At 59.1% G+C, this 17283-nt stretch overlaps 1 protein-coding gene across 1 annotated transcript; it reads right to left on the bottom strand.

Annotated features, from left to right (window-relative positions):
* Positions 1–1565: 1565 nt before the first annotated feature.
* On the bottom strand, positions 1566–9924 carry LHX5 (LIM homeobox 5). Its single transcript, XM_055405570.2, has 5 exons — positions 9752–9924; positions 7483–7706; positions 6542–6819; positions 5689–5854; positions 1566–1933 (listed from the first exon to the last, which is right to left on the bottom strand). Exons 1-5 carry the CDS (start codon positions 9922–9924, stop codon positions 1566–1568), a joined length of 1209 nt encoding a protein of 402 aa, XP_055261545.1.
* Positions 9925–17283: the final 7359 nt, after the last annotated feature.

The following is a 17283-nucleotide window of genomic DNA, read 5'->3' as shown; positions in this document are numbered from 1 at the left end:
CTGTTTGGTTTTGTTTTTGCCATCTGGAATTACCCGGAGGAGTAATGAGTGAAGCTCGAATTGCTCTGGTGATAAACAAGTCACACATCCATTCAGTCATTAAATATTTTGAAGGCCTACTATGTGCCAGGCTGGCTTGTGTTAGATCAGGGTATTACATAAAACTGGGGGAGATACTATTGGTGCATCGTAGCTGTCAAAAAAAATAGCAGGCATCTTCCTTACCTGTTAGTTGCCAAAAGAACCCCTCCCGTCACCCTGCTAGATGAGAGATCTTTGCATCCATCAAGTCTATTTTATGTCAGAAACAAGAACCAGAATAGTTCGATTAATTCAGAGTGACTGAAGATGGAGGCAAAAAAAAAAAAGAAAAGAAAACCATACAGCATGGAGGGAAAAAGAATTTTTTATTAATCTTTCTTTTTAAAAAAGTTGAATTTTTTGTGTTTTTTTTTTTTTTGCTTTTTTTTTTTTTAGGTAAACCTCTTTCTGGCTCCCCTCCCCCACTCTGCCCACCCTCCTCTTAAAAATATAAAAATGTCCAACCCCAGATAACTAGTGTACAATAAATAAACAGTAAACACAAAAACATACTTTATTTGTTTCTTCTTTATACAAAATAAGGAAACTAGAAGCGTTCAACTTCCAAAAAAGTATAATACTGTACATCCTGACCGCCCAGCCTCCAAGGACCTGGGCAGGGAGGGTGGTCTGTGGGCCAGAGCCCAGAAATCTTGGCGCCTTGCCCAAGCGGGAGGGCAGGATGGGCAAGTGTTTGAATCTGGCCTGGACCCCCGGGCTCAAAATAAATGTCAAAGGAAGGAAGAGGTGGGGGTTTGGCCCTGGGCTGGCCAAGTCCGGGCCGCTCCCATCTCTTTCTAGAAAAGCTGACCGCGATCGTCGAGGTTGACCACCAGGGGGCGCGAACGCGCAGGTGGAGCTGTCTTGCAGTGACCCCCACCCCTGCCCGCCCCCATTCAAACATGTCCCTCACTCTCTCCATCTCTCTGCTGGCTCTCTCTCCATCTTCTAACTCGTTCTGCTCCCTTTCCTCTCACTCCCTTCAATCTCTCTCTTTCTTTTTTTTTAAAGACGGGAAAGCCGAGTGAGAAATGCGGTTACAAAATGCCAGTCGGATTCCAGGGAGGTGGGGGGAAAGAAATCGTCTCCATCCCTTGGCGTCAGCTCTCTCTTGGTCCAAAGAGGTGGTGTGTGGGTTGGGGGAGAGGTCGGGCGAAGCCTAGAGCGTGCTTGAAATCTCTTGACCCTCCGGAGTGTTGACTTTGGTCCCAAGAAATCGCTCGCGGCTGCCGGGAGACGCTGGCAGGGGCTTCCCGGAGAGGCCGCGGTGGGAGGGCGGAGATGGGGGCCGGGGGTCGGCCCTCCTCCTCCGCGCCCAGCCGAGAAGCAGCCGCCGGTTGAGTTCGGACTCGAGAGAGAGCGAGCGAGCCGTGTCCACGTCGGGCGTTTTGGTTTAGGGAGGCTGCGTCCGGGGTGAGGTTGGGGGGTGCCGGCCGGGCGGGTCCCCGGGGCCAAGAGCGGGGGGGCGGCCCGGCCCGGTGGCCTTACCATACGGCGGCCTCGTTGAGCTCAGGGTTGGGGTGCGACAGGGGTCCGCTGTAGCCGCTGGTGCCGCTCATGGGGAAGGGGGGGCTGGGGCCGCCGCTGAACACCTCGCCCGGCATGGGGTGCAGCGAGCCGGGCAAGCCCGGCTCCGGGCTCGGCGTGTCCGGGTGCGAGATCATGTCGGTGAACCTGGGGTTGTCGGCGGCGTGCGGGCCGGCGATCGGCGGCTCCAGCGCGCCCAGCGGCGTCGAGCCGGGCCCCGAGGCGGCCAGGAAGCTCGAATCGGCTGGGGACTGCGCCTGCGACGGCGGGCCGTGCGCAAAGAAGTCATAGTTGCCTCCTGGCGCATAGTAGTCTCCTTGGTAGTCTGCGGAGGGGACAGGGCGGCAGAGGGGAGGGTGAGAGATGGGGAGGTCTCTGAGGGAGGACTCAAGGGACCTGGGGGAGGAGATCCAGGGGAGGGGACCCAGGGAGACCAAGGGCAGAGAGGTGCAGATGCGGTTGGGGCTGGCGGGACAGAACGTTCATGGGGACCAGGCGACACTGACTCGAGCTTAGACCCGTGGAGAGGCCTGCGGAGACCAAGGGAGAGGCAGGCCAGAGGGGTGGAAGACCAGACCCGGAGTTCGTGCAGGGGAGACAGGTAACCAGTGAGACGGAAAGGCTACAGTCTCAGGAGCTGGGAGAGATCCAGGGACGATGAAGGACACACGCCTTTCAACATCAGAGGTTCCCTGACACAGAGATAGAGGAGACAGAGGTCATGGGGGAAGCGCAAGAGACAGAGGATTCCAGACAGTGTCTTAGAGCTGGCGAGAGGCACTGGACGACTGCCAGGTAAAGAGACTGGGAGAGATCAGTAGGACAGCATGCAAGTAGACACCCCAGACTCAGAGTCCGTGGGGAGGCAAGAAAAGAGATCCAGTCACTGACCCCACGGCTGAGACAGACACCCGGGGTTATTCGAGTAAAACAGAGATAGTCCAGGAGCCGCAAAGGGAAAGCTGAGGCGGCTGTGTGGTTAGAGACGCAGAAAAAAACCCGGGGAGAGACCGAGGAACAAGACGGAAGGTGGGGAGAGAAAGTGGCGTCCAGAGACGCGCGAGGTGAGTCAGACAGAGGTCCAGAGACCCGGGAGCTGAGAGACCCGGGAGAGGAGCAGGGCAGGGAGGCAGAGATGCCGGAAAGAGACCGGAAGGCGAAATGGTTGCGATCCAACGGCAAGCCAGCCTGGGAGAAGCGCAGCCGGAGCGCAGTGGCGCTGGCGAGTTCGGCCCCGGCCGCCGAAACCTGGCCGCGGACCATGCCAGGCGGCCTCGGCGCCCTCCCCTTCCCCGCGCCTCGTCTATCCCGGTGAATGTGGGGCTCCGATCAGTTGCCCCGGCCGCACCTGGCCAGGAATGGAGAAAACTCAGCCCCAGAGATTTGGGGAGGGGGGTACGATAAGAACACTCGCCGGGCCACGTCTAGAGATCCGTGCGCCTTGGGGTAAAAGTTCTGTCCGCCGGGGTCGGGTTGCCAGGACTCCCAAAGTTTTGGGACATTCAGCCCTTTTACTAATCTGGTGATAGCTATTGGTCTCTCGGTGGAAAAATGCACAAATTCAAAATTTGCCCACAAATTCGGGGAGCGCAGTGGCTCCAGATTACACGCCCGCCCATTCTCGACGAAGTGTTTCAGAATTCCGTGACCTCCTCCTAAAGCCCCCTTCCCTAAGCCCTTCCGAACAGAGGACAGAGCCTCTTTCCCTCCCCCTCGGGTGGCCTCCTGAAAGAGTTGGGCGTGGGACCCCACGAAAGGCGCACCCTTGACAATAACCCGCTTTGGGCGGAGGGAAAACCAGCGCGGCCTGAAGCCAGGGTCTCTTCAGCAAACCCACGCCTCCTGTTTAGGGCCGGGGTCTGTCGCCGGGGCCAGTGCTGGACTCCCCGTGCCGCCCCCTTCCCTCCCCAAACCCTCCTTGACATCAGTCCAAATGGGGAGTGTCTGGAGGCGGGCTTGGAGACGGTTTAGGCAACAGCCAAAACGGTCGCCAATTACTTTTTAAAAACCACTCATTCCATTCTCCCCGTAAGTGAAGAGAAAGGTTGGAAGCGGCGAATTTGGGGCCCCTAAGGGACAGCGATGGGGGACGGCCACGGTCCGTAGCGAGTCGGCTAGCCAGCGAGGGCCTCGGCCCCCGCGCGGAGCGCGCCGCCTCCGCCCATATGGCGGCCGGGCCGGAGGTAATTGGAACAAACGCCGTCTGAAAAGGGCACAAAAGCCGCAGCTGGGGCTTTGTCCCCGCTCCCACGGGGAGCCGCCGGCCCCGCCGCCCGGCCCCTTTCTCGCCCGCTGCCGGCCGCCGCCGCCGGGATCTCCCAGCGCGGATTAGGCGGGGCTGCCTCCCTAGGGCTGGGGGGTCCGCGGCCGCAACCCCCCCCCATTCCGGCGAAAGAGGGGCCCCGCGTGTCCAGGCCCCCACCCTATCCAGCAGACATGGGAGTAGAAAAGGCGGTCGGATTGGTGGGAGGCACTCTGGTCCTGGGGGAAACCTTGGTTAATTACCCAGGCGGGGAAAAATTCCGGACTGGTACCGCCCCGCCAACCTCCCTGCGCCGGGCAGAGACTTGGCGCGCAAGGAGGCAAAGATAGGTGAAGAGAGTCGGTGAGTAGAGGCCCCAGGACAAGTCCACTAGGCCGACTCCCTTTGGCGTCTGTACCTGCCCTGCCATCTCAGTCTCTTCCCTAAAAGCACATCACCATTTTTCAGCCACAGTTTCAGGGGACCCTGGCCGGGCCAGAAGAGCTAACCTTCCAGGCCTGTGGATAAATCAAAGCTGGTAGAGGGTGCCCTTATTTTCCTTCCTTGATCTGCCTGGGCACTGGGATCCTGGCCCTCCCCTTCCACACTGCCACGCAGCTGACTTTTCTGAAAGAAGTCACCTCTCACCAATCTGGGTTACTAGGGTCACCCCCTTCCCCAGTCTGGGTGGAGCAGAGATCTCAGGCAAAGGCATTCCTGGGGGCTGCCCAAATTCAGAGGCTCAGGAATAGGAGAGATGCCTTCCTTGAGCCCACAAGTCTGGGATGCGCAGGATGGGTGAGTCAGTCCAATAGTGCCCTAGAGCAACTGGGTCTCAACAGAACAGGAGGTGAGGGAGTCAGGAGAGGTCACCCAGGGGAGTGAAGTGAACGCAGAGGGGAGAAGGGAGGACAAGAGAAAGAAGGAGAAAGGGAAGAGGTTACTAAGAGGAGAGTGCACCCAGGCCTGAGCCCGCTAACAGCAACGGAGGAATTCTTCTGGCCCATGCTGGGCTCCTTGCTCCCTGCAGCCCTAACAGAGAGTGGATAACTGGGTTGGCTCAATTCTTGCTTCCCCCCACCTCACCCCCCCACTGAACCCCCCACCCCACCCCCAGTCCTGATGAACCCTGGTGTTCTTGCAGCTGGTGGGTGGGCCAGAGTCCTAATCCAGCAAAACCTGCCCAACTGCCAGGCATCTGTGCTAAACGGTCCAGATGCTGTGTGCATGGCCCCCAAGGTCAGAAAAGGAGATGCTGTCTTGAAAGATAGCGAGAGGGTGACCCCAGGGGACCCCTGACCTTTCCATCCCTACTGTTGATGCTGCCTGCCAGGGCCTGCTTTCTTGCTGGTGCCAAAATACGCCAGGCCAGCCCCTGGGCCAGGGCGGCAAAAGGTTGTGTGTCAGGCTGGGATGGGGTACGCACTGAGTGCTTGACCTGGAGAGGGCCAGCATGTCTGTCAGTATACCCAGGGTTGGGGTATACCTGTGTTGGTTGTGGGTGATCGTGTGTCTAGACATGGGTCTCCGAGGTCTCTGAACTCGTGTGCGTCCTGCGTGGGTGAGTGTGTCACTGCCTGTCTCACATGTTTATCTGTGGGTATCAAGGCATGGGTGAGTGAACGCATGTGTCTGATTTTCTGTCCAGGAAGTATCTGAGTGTGGGTCTGCCCCTGTTTATGCGTGTCTCTTAAGGTGTGTTCATGATGGTGTATGCTTTTCCTGGGTAGAAAGGAGGAAGGGGTCCACAGGCACCCCAGATGGCAGGGATCCAGGCCTGCACTCTCAACCAGCAATGACCTAGGTGTAGGGCACCACGTCCAAGGCAGGGTGCTTACCTCCGTAGTAGGTATACGGAGTGGACCCCAACATCTCCGACTCGTCCAAGCGACCGCCCAGCGGACGCATGCGCCTCGGACTCCGGAAGAAGGCGTGTCTCCGGGCGCCCAGGGCGCTCAGCTGTTTCATCCGGCGTTCTTTGGACCGTCGGTTCTGGAACCACACCTGGGACAGAGGAGGGGGCCGTGAGCTCTGATCTGGGTCCCCTTCTTTCCCTGCCCGGGCCGCCCCTGCTGGGTCCTAGCGCCTCCTGCGCACCAAGAATGCCCTGAGCCGGGGGCCGGGCCGGATTAGACTAGAGGGGTGGAGAGGGGCCTCGGCGAACCAGCCAAGGGTGAAGGATTTCGCGGACCCGTGGGGCGACTCATAAAGAGTTGGGCTTCCTGGTCCTTGGCCCTACCGCGGTGTGACGGCTTTATAAAGGCCTCACGCCCGGCAAGGCGCTGGTCTCGGCCCCTTGCCTCCCCCAGCCGGGCTCTGGCCGTTTGTCTGTCTGCCTGCGCGTCGGGCGCCGGGAGGGAGCACGCGGAGAACAAACAGCGCCTCTTCCTCTGCTCAGAGGATGGGAGGAACGGAAAGGTCCCCGCACTCCAGCGAGGCTTAAAACCTTCCTTGAAAGGGGCGAGGGGCGGGAATCAGAGAGGTGAAATGACCCGCCCGAGATGACACAGCTGGAAGACAGCAGGGCCAGGCTGGATCTTCCGGCTAGGAGTGTGACCAGAGGGCCCCGACCTCCGGCGCACCGCCTGCCCCTGGACTGAACTCGGCGCGCTCTTAGCCGAGGAGGCTCCTCAGCGCTTCCCTGCTCGGACGCAGCGGCGCTGGGGAGGGGTGGCCCGGCCGGGGCCGCACCTGGATGACGCGCATGTTGAGGCCGGTCTCCTGCGCCAGCTGCTCGCGGATGTGGCGCGTGGGCTTGGGCGTGGCGGCGAAGGCGGCCTTGAGCGTCTCCAGCTGCTTGGCTTTGATGGTGGTGCGCGGGCCGCGCCGTTTGGTGCCCGAGTTCTGCTCCTCGTTCTCGTTGTTGGCCGTCTCCTTGTCCGACGACGTCGAGTTGTCGGTCTCCTTGGGATCGTCCTGGAGCGGATCCTGAAGGTCCGGGGACAAGCTGCGGTCCGTACAGGACGACACTGCGGGCGGACGGAGCGGGAAGGGAACTGGACGTCAGCGGCGGCCCGAGACCTTTCCAGTCGGGTAGCGGGTTCCCGGCGGCCCGGGCCACCACCAACCGCGGCGGGTTTCCCACCCCAAACCTGCCGCAGCCCCTCCCCCAGGGGCCCGACGCCCGCCCACTCCCTCCTGGCGGGGCCGGGCCTTCCGAGGGGCCCTTCTCAAGCCCCCTCATCACTTCTCGGCCAGCGCTTGCGAAAGGGGGAGGCGCGTTGTCGGGAGAGGGGACGCGAGGAGGGTCTGGGATCTTCTGGGACGCCCTCCTGGTCTGGGATCTTCCTTTCCCACCTCTCCTTCCTGCACACCCCCCAATTACTGTCCTCGCTGTGCAGCTAGAAATTAGCAGGAGCTGAAAAGACTCGGAAAGGGGAAACTGCGAGGCTCCAAATTGCAGGAGGAGGACCGCTTGGACAAGAATTGGAGGAGGGCAGGGGAAGAGCTGGCGTGGCAAGTATCCTGAGAGGCTGGCTGCCACCGCTGCCCCTCTTCGCCAGCCCCCCACGGCCCCTCTGTGTGCCTTGACCTCTGAATGGAGAGCTCTGAACCCGGGCACCGCCTCCGGGCGGGGGGCAAAGTGGGGAGGGCGCTGTGGCCTTGGCCGGGGCGGGGCGAGGGCCTCCTACCCGAGTTGAGGCTGCCCTCTTTGAGGCTAGAGGAGCTCAGGTAGTCATCCTTGCACACGAACTTGTTCTCATCGATGACGTAGAGCTCCTCGCCCGTGGACAGCTGCTTGTTGCAGACCATGCAGGTGAAGCAGTTGAGGTGGAAGACTTTGCTGCGGGCCTTGCGAACCAGGTCGCTCGGCGAGATGCCTTGCGCGCAGCCCGCACACTTGGTGCCAAAGCGCCTGCGGAGGGACACGGCCTGTCACCTGAGGCCAGCCCAGCCTCCCATCCTCCCCAAAGCCCTGACCTCCTCCTGCCCCGCCTTAGCTTCTGAGACGCCTGCATTTCCACGTCTGTCAACAGGAGATCCCAGTCCTATCCTCCCTGGCCAGAAATGCCAGATGGGAGACAAAACGCCCTGGACTGTGGTTAGGACTGGGACTCTGGTGCCTTGGTCGTCGGGTTCATTTGAACTCTGCTGGGCTTCTGGCAATGGGTGCAGCCTTCAGCCGAGGAGAAGGCCCAGAGCACCCCAAGTCGTGCCCTTCCTCCACCCCCGCCACTACCAGATCTGCCCGGGGATGCTCCAGGCAAACTCTGCTCTCGAGGTCAGGGAGGATTTTAAAGCCAGGCAGCCCAGGTTGGGACCACTTCTCGGCTTTGCCTTCTGGATCCTTCTGGATCTGCTGAGATCCAGGTGGGGTCAATCAGCCTGGCTGGTGGGTCCTAGCAATGGAGCATGGAGGGGGACCCTCTCCTGAGCTGAACCTAAGCAGGAAGGAGGGAGCCTCTACTGATTCCCAGCACTGTAGACTTTCCAGGCCCTGCTCTGGGTCCCACTGGAGCTGGTCAGGGGCCTGTGGACTCTGGAAGGCAGGGACTGTAGCCTCCGGGTGCCCAGATCCCAGGCCTGGCAGGCAGGGGAGGAGGGTATGTGATCAGTAGCCTGTCCTAAACCTGCATGGCCAGAACGCGGGATCTCTCCGATGCCTCCTTTTCTGCGTTCCCGGTCTAAATCCTTTTCTTTCTTCTAGGAGCCCTGGGAGTCGGCCGGCCTCCCCTGAAATTGACGGTGCAGACCAGCATGGTGGCGGAGGGGAGAAGGGGGAGCAGTGAGGTGCAGGGGGAGAGAGGGCAAGGGCCCAGGGCTCTGGGGCCCCACGTCTCCTCACACCCATGTTTCTAAACAGGGCGAATTTGGGTGACGTTGATGTAGTGAGGGCATTAGAAGCCATAAGTCACTTTTGGTCTTATCCGGCAGCATAATTGGCCATATGCACCTTATCAAAAATCATTAGGTGCTTTTCAAGCACCACCACATTAGGGGCCTTGGGCCTCTGGGGCCGGGGAGTTTACACGTGTAAAGGCGCAACTGACATTTTCTCCTATTCAAATTCCCCAGTGCCAGCCATTGGGGCCGGTGAGCAGCCTTTCTGCACAGCGTTAATCATGCCCCCCTCTTCCCTCTGCGCCTGGAATTCGCACTCACAAAGCCGACTCCGGGAGCCCGTGGGGAAGCGGGCCAGGCCTAGCAGCCAAAACCTCCACAGCCTTCCAGGCCAACCCTTAACATTTCTCAGCTGGGAAACTGAGACTTAGAGAAGTAATCTCTGTGCTCTGCCTGAGGGCCCGAGTGGGATGCAAGGGTAGACCCTGCAGGTCCTGATTCCAGCTTCATTTCATTTGTACTTTCAACAGAAGAGAAAATGTTTAAGGAGTTTGGGACCAATGCGGGGGATGCGGGTGGGGGGATTGAGAAGATTCCCTTCCCATCACCAGAGGAGACCTTTCTGGCTGAGCCCCCTCTGGAGCTGGGAAGTTTCTGTTTGTCCAGAAAGGCCCCGGGAACCCTACCTGCCCGGAGCCCAGCCTCTGGACACCCTGCACTCTGCCTGGTGGGAGAAGCCCTCAGCTGTCCCTAACTTCGCCCAAATCCTTAGTCTCTCAGAACCGGGCTGGAAGCGTCCACGCTGGGGTGGTGCCAGCTAGGAAGGGGCAGAGACGAGTGTGGAGCAAGTTAGTCTGGCTTCCTCCCCCTGCCCCACCGCAGATCCAAGCCGGCCTGGAAAAGCCAGCTAGAAGCAGCTCAGCCCTGTTCTTTTCACTCCGCTTGGGTTCCGGCTCTTGCTGGACCGAGGACAGCAAGAGCTTGCTGGGTGAGCCGGCTCCCCACTGAAGCTGGTGAGACCGGGAGGCTAGGGTGGGTCTCTCCCGTTCCCCGGTGCCCCAACGGAGCGCACGCGGGGCGGGAGCGCGGGCAGCAAGCAGGGCAGCACGGGCCTCTTACCTGAAGAAGTCATTTTTGCAGTAGAGCTTGCCCTCGCGTGAGAAGCACTTCTCCGAGAGGTTGGTCTTACACTCGCAGCACTGCACGCATTTGATATGCCACGCGCGGTCCAGCACGTTCAGCAGGAAGCGATCGAGGATGGGCCGCTCGCAACCTGCACAGTGCACCATCATAGCCCCGCGCCCCGGCGGCTCGGGCCGCCTCGACCTCCCTTTGGGCCCCCGGCCCTCGGGCCCCCGGCCCCGCCGCTGTTCTCTGCCTTTCCTCTTGGCCGCCGCCGGGCGAGTCCGGTCCGAACCAAGACTCAGCCGGTCAAGTCCTCGGGTGATTCCTGGGCCTGGCGCTAGGCTGCCCGCGGTGGGGTGGGGACTGGTGGCGTTCACAGTCTCATGCCCCGGGCCGCGAGCCCCAGTATATCTTGGGTGGCTGCTGGCCTCGGCTCTGCCGAGCGGCTTTCCCCGGTGGCGGAGGCGCCGGCACTTTCCCCCACTTTCAAGCGGTCCCGATCCTCATCTTTGTCTGGCCGCCGCCTAATTCGCGCATCCTTATTCAGATTTGGTGACGTGGCGAGGCACGTAGGGGGCCCGGCGGCCAATGGACGCGCGGTGGCCATGGCAACCTCTTAAATTTATAGCATATCTAAATTGGCTACAGCGTTGCGGTCCGGACAGAGCAAAAAAAACAAGGCATCAGTATTGTTGAGTATTAGCTTGTACCTGGTTCGGAGGCAAAGTAAGTATTTACCTTCCAGTTTGGGGCTGGGGGCTGGGGGGCCGCGCGATCTGAGAACTGCCTCTCTTCTCTCGCCTCACATATATCTGAGGGGGCAGGGTTCCAAGGCCTAGTGGGGAGGTGGGGAACCTCTGCCCTCTTCTCCATCCACCGAACTTGCAGAAGTTGCCCAAGGCGAGGATCGCGCGCTCTGTCTGCCTCCTCTTCGCCAGCCCAGCCCGCCGTTTTGGACTCCCCCACCCGCGCGCCCCTGGGGTCAGCGCCCTGGAGCTGCGACAGAGAGGTTCCCGGGACTCCCGGGAGGCGTCCCCGGTTTCCTTTGTCATACATGGGGACTGGGGACGAGCCCGGCCTTTCTCATGGAGAGAGAGAGAAAGACCGAACAGGCCCAGGCCCAGGTTGGGGGGCATGTTCTCTGGCCCGCTCCCAGACCCCGCGTTTGTCACGGGACTCGGGCGGCGATGTGGGGAGTGGGGTATCCAGGGCGCACCGGTCTTCCCGAAGCCAGCTCAGAAGTGTCATTCACCGCGTCTCCGCTCTCCTCGCGACACCTTCCGGATCCCGGGTCAGCCAGTTGGGGCGCCTCGGTAAGTGGGTAGCGCGGCCGAGGCGGCAAGCTGGAAGATTGCGCGGGCGCTGTTTGCGCGCGCTGGGGGTCCCGGCTGTGTGTGCACGTTCGAGTCTTCATAGGAGGCAGGAAGTGCTGTTCCACGGGGCTCTGAGCGTGTTGGGGGGGGGTGTTCGCAGGTGTATGTGGAGGGGGACTGTGACTCTGGTGGGAGAGGGAAAAAAACACACGTCTTTCCCAAAGTGCCAACCCAGCCACTGAACTGGATGCTCTAAGTTAGGGAGGCCAGGCAAGCTAGGTGGGAATTTTCCCTTCCCACTCCAGAAAAGAGGGCCAGTGGTGTCTGTAGGGCTTGGGCCCACAGCTTGGGAGCCAGATGAGTGTATAGTTGTGTGTGTGTGTGTGTGTGTGCGCGCGCGTGCTCTTGCCTGTGTACATGCCAAGGCTTGGGTTTGGATATGCGTTTGGGTGCATTTGTTGAGTTTGTTAATATCCATTTGCTGTTTGAGAATCTTGTTTTTGCCTCTCTTTATATTACTCAGGAATCAATCACATGAATATATTTTGGCATGTGTATCTTTTGTGTTTGTACCTGTGCATTGCTCAGCTAACATTTGTGTATATTAGTCTGCATGCTCTTGTTTTTGCTGGTCGGTGTGTACATATATATGTGTGTGTGTGTGTGTGTGCGCATATTTGCAGCCACATGAATGTGATAGTATTTGCTTATGTGCGTGTGCATCTGTGTAAGATTGCTTGTGTAGGTCTGTGCTAACACGGATGTGAAAGGGGACTTTGAAGAATCTGAATTGTGCGCAGGTGAGCGTGTGTGTGTGTGACTGAGCCGGGTTGGGCATGTCCTTGAGTGTGGAATTTTGTGGATATGTGTTTGTGGGTCAGTCACTGCGTGTGTGTGTTTGAGTGTGTGTAGTTCTGCAGACAGCAGTAATTTTGTTTATGTGACTCCTGTGGTGTTTCCCCGCCCCCCCCCAGGGAGGGGTATGTTTGTGTGTGTACTTCTAGTGTGCTTGCCTTTGTGGACTTGAAAGGGGGCAGGATTTGTGGATGCCTGAACTGGGGCAGTTGGTGGAGGTTCAGGGGTGTTCACTTTCCCCCTGGGTTTCTGTCCAGACCTCTAGCTTCCCCTCACAGGCCACAGTCTCTATGGGAAGTGATCTGGCTTTGCACAGAAATTGACAGGTGCTGGTCAGTGGGGTGGGGTGCTGGCCCCCAAGCTGGACTTCTGAAAGGTACCCCCAAACTGGGCCACTTCTGCTGTTGCTCTGTCCTCCAGCGTGCCAAGCAGGGAACAGGTGTGGCTGATTGGAGCTGGGACCAGCCAGGAACAAGGAGGCCGGATCTCGCTGGGTATCCCAGGCCAGGCTGGGAGAGCTCCAGGAGCCCCACGTGAAATCACCGTTTCTGCCCTGCCCTCCTGGGCTACGAAGGGTCATTGAGCTGAGACAGGGCAGGGACGGAGTGCAACAAGCCCCGGAGAGAAAAGAGGCTCTCAGGCTCCAAGTCGAGCGAACCGCGTTGCCTCCTTGGTCTTTGTCTCCATCTGTCCCGAGTTCTCCTCGCATCGTTTCCTTTCTCTCTTTCTTATGTTCGGCCCCTGTTCTTTTTCTGTTTCCTTTCCCCTCAGTTTCCTCGTCGCTTTCTTTCTCTGTTTCTCTCGATTTTTATTTCCCTGCCTCTGGCTTTCTGCTGGGCATTCCGATCTGGTATCCGACTCAAAGCTGCGATGAAGGATCCTCTTTGTCCATCCCACAGATTTTGGGGTGTGTGTTTGGATCTCCCACCCTAATTAAAAGCCCCTGTCTAGATGATATCCTCCCCCCTTGCTCTGGACTAGGTGTACTGAGCCGAGTCTCCCCCACTCCCGAGTGGGTACCTGAAAAGCCAAGTCTTTCCACCCCAGCTCTGCCCACCCTGCCGGCTGCTGGGTGCTTGTGTACCAGGCTCCATCTAGAATAAATCCACCTGCCCTCACCTCCTCTATGTGCTTAAATGTCAACGCACAGTCAGGCCCCAGCCACTGAGGTGCAACGCCAGGGAGGTAGGAGGAACATGCCCCCTCCCCTCACCCTGGATGTGGCGAGTCACTCCAGGGATGGATGCCCGGTGGCTGAAGATGAAGCTTCACTTCCAGAAGCCCCGGCCTGGCCTTCTGCCTCCTGTAGCTGAGTTTACCCATCCTGTCCAGGTCACAGCCTCTTGGAATCACCCTGGGACCCTAAGCACAGCCCACACTCAGTCCAAAACTGCCTTGCTCCAGCCCAGTGGCAGTGGCATCCTGCTTGGCCCTCCACCTTCCAGGGCGCACAGCTTCCGATAAAAAAAAACAAAAACGCCAGCAGACCAACTATTAGACGAATTATCCCGCCCTAACAGCGCTAACAGATGGCGACCAGGCAGCGAAATCCCCTCCTATATGTAACTAATAAACTGCTTGTGTCTTAACAGGGTAATGCATGGAGACGCAATGTCACTTATACAAGATGTTGATGGAATTTACTATATAAAAATCTTCCTCCTAGAGTAAAGAGTATCAACATTACAACTCGACAGACGGCGGCGGGATAAGTAAAACAGACAAAAGACAAACAAGATAGTAATCTGTTTCCAATCACTTAAGCCCTGTAGAGTTAGTAATACGCGGTTTGCATATTCCCCCTTGAATTCGGTAATTAATTACCGGCGAGGAGGCGCACACCCGCCCGGGGTGGGCGTTTCGAGGTGCGCTGAGCTGGGATTGCGGGGAGGTGCCGTTCCGACTTTTCCAGCCTGGTACTTGGGGCAGCGGCCGGACTGGGGACTCTTCTGAGCGTTTGGAACCGACCTTCCCGCAGGTTGTAGAACACTTCCCTGCCCCTCACCGGAAACTCTCCATCCCGGGGAGATTCTGCAGCCAAGCAGAAACGGGGCTTTTCTGGCAGCCAGAGCATTTCCCTTCACTCCGTCTGAAAACAACCGCTTGCTTTGAATGGACTGAAGTGGCCTGCTTTTCCGGGGAGCGCGCGCGCTGGGGGAACCCGGGAAGTGCGCGCCTCGTCGTCTTCTCCCCGCGGTCTCTGGGGCGGCCCAGCCTGTCCTCTCCCGACTTCCATCATCACCGCCCCCCCACCCCAACACGCGCACCCCACCCCCGAGCCAGCGCGGCTTTAACATTAAACAAACGCAGCGAGCGCCTCAGAGCTGCGCTCTCGGCCGGGTCTGCGCCGCGGCGGCGTTACAAATTGTAAATTTAAATTGCTCGCCGGATTCATTACCTCCCCTCTTTGATTTCAGCCAGCCGTGAAAAATTATACTGGTGTACCACTGAGAAACTGTTTTGCCGCAAAGAGCCCGCGCCTAATCACTGGCTTTCTCCCTCCGACAAAAGTGTAATTATTTTGTTTGGGGTGTAAATATAGGCCGCGCTGCGCAGACACACTCAGCGTCCCGCCGCGCCGCCGCGCATTGCCCGCCGCCGCGAGGAATCGGCCCCCGAGTAGGAGCCCGCGTAGAGGCTGGGCCCTGCCGCCCGGAGCCGGGAGAAGAGCGGCCGGTTTGGCGCTCCGGCAAGACCCAGAGAGCCGAGTGGGCAGGTCCAGTCGCCAGCCTCTGCCCTCCGGAATTCGGGTTTGCCGGATGATCCCCAGACCGTGTGCGCTTAGGCTGGCTTGGGTGGACGTCCACCGGGTGCTTGGAGTGGGTCAGGGCGCGGGCTTAGGCCTAGGCACCCGGGCAGGGATACAGAAGGGATGGTGGGAGGATGGGAGTGAGGTGGCCGGGGATGAGCTTTCTGGGGTCCCCATGGGAGCGGCCAGCTGGGGGCAGCCCCAAGTCCAGGCTGGGAAAGTGTTGGGGCCTGGGCGTCCCCAAGAAGGCAGTGTACAGGCTGAACCCTGGAAAGCAGGGGTGACAAAGCCGGTGTGTCCCCTCGCTCTCCTCTCCGGACGTCTTGGTTTCCAGAACATCTCTGCGGGGGGCAGGGCCTTCCTGTCAGTTGAATCCTGCGCTGCTTAATTAACGGTCTCGTTAACTGGGCTGGCCCGACCTGGAACGTTTAATCAAAAAGGCAGGGAATTCCTCCCCTCCCTTCCTTCCTTCTTCCCTCCACCGCTCCGTCTCTTCCTTCTTTCCTCTATTTATTCGCCAGTGGTAAGACTTCTCCCCTCCTTAAGCACCCTCTCCCAGCACTGGGGAGCGAGGCTGCTGAGTCCCCAGTCCGATATTTGGGGAGGGGCCTGTGGGACGTGAGCAGTGGCAGGAGTTGGGGACCACTGTTGAGTCTGGTGGCCTTGGGACAGGACTGGAGCCAGAGGCCCGTGGTCAGATTTCTGGGGGCACGCTGGTGGAAGTGTGCTGAGGAGTCCTGCAAGCCACCACCTGGCAGGCATCTCTGGGAGGTTGGAGGGCAGTGGCTGATCTCACTTGGCCGATCCAGAAAATCCAGCTGCAAAGCGTGTGCATGCTGGCCAGCTTAGAGACCCAGCTGGATGGGGCCAGGGTAGGGTGGAGCCTGGCATCCCCTCTCTTTTTCCAGCCCTCCATCCCCTCCTGGAATGCATTTCTCAGAGGCCCAGCCATCAGGCTACCCAGCCGGTCCTGCAGGTTACAGCACCCTCTTTGGCACCACAACCCAGGGCCCAATTTAGGCACCAATTGCAGGGGAGGGTGCAGACTGAAGCTAATCCCTGTGGGCCAGAGGGCAGCCTGGGGAGGACAGAAGGAATGGTGCAAGCCAATCCTCCAACTTGAGGGAGCAATGCTGACCCTTTGTTCAGAGAGGGAAAACCCCAGGCTTTGTGCAAGGCTAGAGGCTGCTCCGCCAACTGCCGGGTTAGGCTCAAATCCCAGGTTGCCAGGCTGACCAAGGGTTCAAGCTGAGTGCCGCTGACACCTTCCTCGTCCTTCCCTTGGTGGTTTAGCCTGGAGGGCCGCCTCAACCCCATCCATGTGCAATGTCCGACAGCAGGCAGTGCTGGGGCGCGTGGAGTCGTGGTCACGGACTCTCTGGCCCCACTGAGGTATCCGACCGTGGAGGTTATCCTCTGGGCTCCCCGAACTGTTTCTCAGAAGATGCCTGCAGTCAATTTCATCTCTGGAACCCAAAAGGAGAGCGCTAACCTCCAAATGGAGGATGCCGAAGACTTTCTAATTATCCTCCATCGGACTAGCTAGTCTGAATTTGAGTCTGTATCTTGCTTCCCCTTTTATCTTGGTCTTTTTCGTGTTCTCGATAGCATCTCTCTCTCTCTTCCCCCTCCTTCTCCTCCTTTCCCCATTCTCTCCCACATCCTCTCCCCGCCCCTCCATATCCCACCTCCTTTTTGTTAGCCTAATATGGGTTCCTTTAGAATTCACCCGACTTTGGCAGCCCGCGCGCGCTGTTTGTGTGTGTGCGTGTGTGTGCGCGCGAGCGCGCGCGTGTGTGTATTTCTCAGCTGCTAATGATTGTGTGTTGATAGAGCAATGCAGTGGCCTCATTAGCCTTTGTTTAGAAGGTGTTAAAAGGGAAATCTGCATCGGAAAGCCGCGGTTTACACCGCAGCCCCGCTGAACCAGGAGCCGGAGCCGGCTGCGGGGTGGGCGGGGGCCGCCTTCCGCCGGCCCCCGGGAGTGGGGGAGGGGCCCAGGGAAGGAGACCCCCAGCACCTTCCTCCCAAGGCGAGTATGTTTACCCTGCTGCGCGCCCCTCGGTTCCTCCGGGACCACAGCGGGAATCGCGCTTTCTCTAAAAGTCCTTTGAGCTGCCCAGCGGTGCGCGGTGGCTTTTCTCCTCCAGGTTTCTTGGGGGAAGAGGAGGGGAAGGCAGAATGCTGCTCTGAAAAAAAAAATTCCAAGGTTTTTTTTTGGGGGGGAGGGGAAGGAGGGGGCCAGGGAGGGGTCTTATTTTGGAGGCGAACACCAATCAGTCCGCGGCGGCAGGGCTGGGCTTCGGCTCTAGGTTTGTTTTGCGGAGATATCCGTGCGCCCCGGACGCAGGTGTGGGGGCTCCAGGCTTTCCAAAGTCCAGAAGAGTCCTCTGCTTTCCTCCCAACAAATTCGCCGACGGCCGGAGGACGAGTATTCCTTGCGTGGTTATGCTCATTCCTAAACTTCCCCTGTCTACCCTTACCCTAGGGCTCCACTTGGGAAACGAATTCCGTGAGAATAAATCGTAGCTCGGCTGGCCGATTTCTCTGAAGGTCGGCGGAAGCACCTAACTTTATTGACCGTGGGCTTGTGTCTGTGTGTGTGTGTG

Source organism: Moschus berezovskii, chromosome 19 (genome assembly GCF_049115385.1).
Source record: "Moschus berezovskii isolate FMDL1 chromosome 19, NW_MosBer_1.0, whole genome shotgun sequence".
Lineage (NCBI taxonomy): Eukaryota > Metazoa > Chordata > Mammalia > Artiodactyla > Moschidae > Moschus > Moschus berezovskii.
Note: the sequence above shows the minus strand (reverse complement) of the source record. Positions and strands in the feature narration are given on the sequence as shown.

What these genes read in the sequence shown, in the direction of transcription:
- LHX5 (XM_055405570.2), bottom strand. Translation starts at nt 9,924, where the DNA reads ATGATGGTGCACTGTGCAGGTTGCGAGCGGCCCATCCTCGATCGCTTC. An exon ending in TCAACATGCGCGTCATCCAG is followed by an intron (nt 5,855 to 6,541) that starts GTGCGGCCCCGG and finishes CCTCTGTCCCAG; the next exon opens with GTGTGGTTCCAGAACCGACG. An exon ending in TCCGTATACCTACTACGGAG is followed by an intron (nt 1,934 to 5,688) that starts GTAAGCACCCTG and finishes TCCCCTCCGCAG; the next exon opens with ACTACCAAGGAGACTACTAT.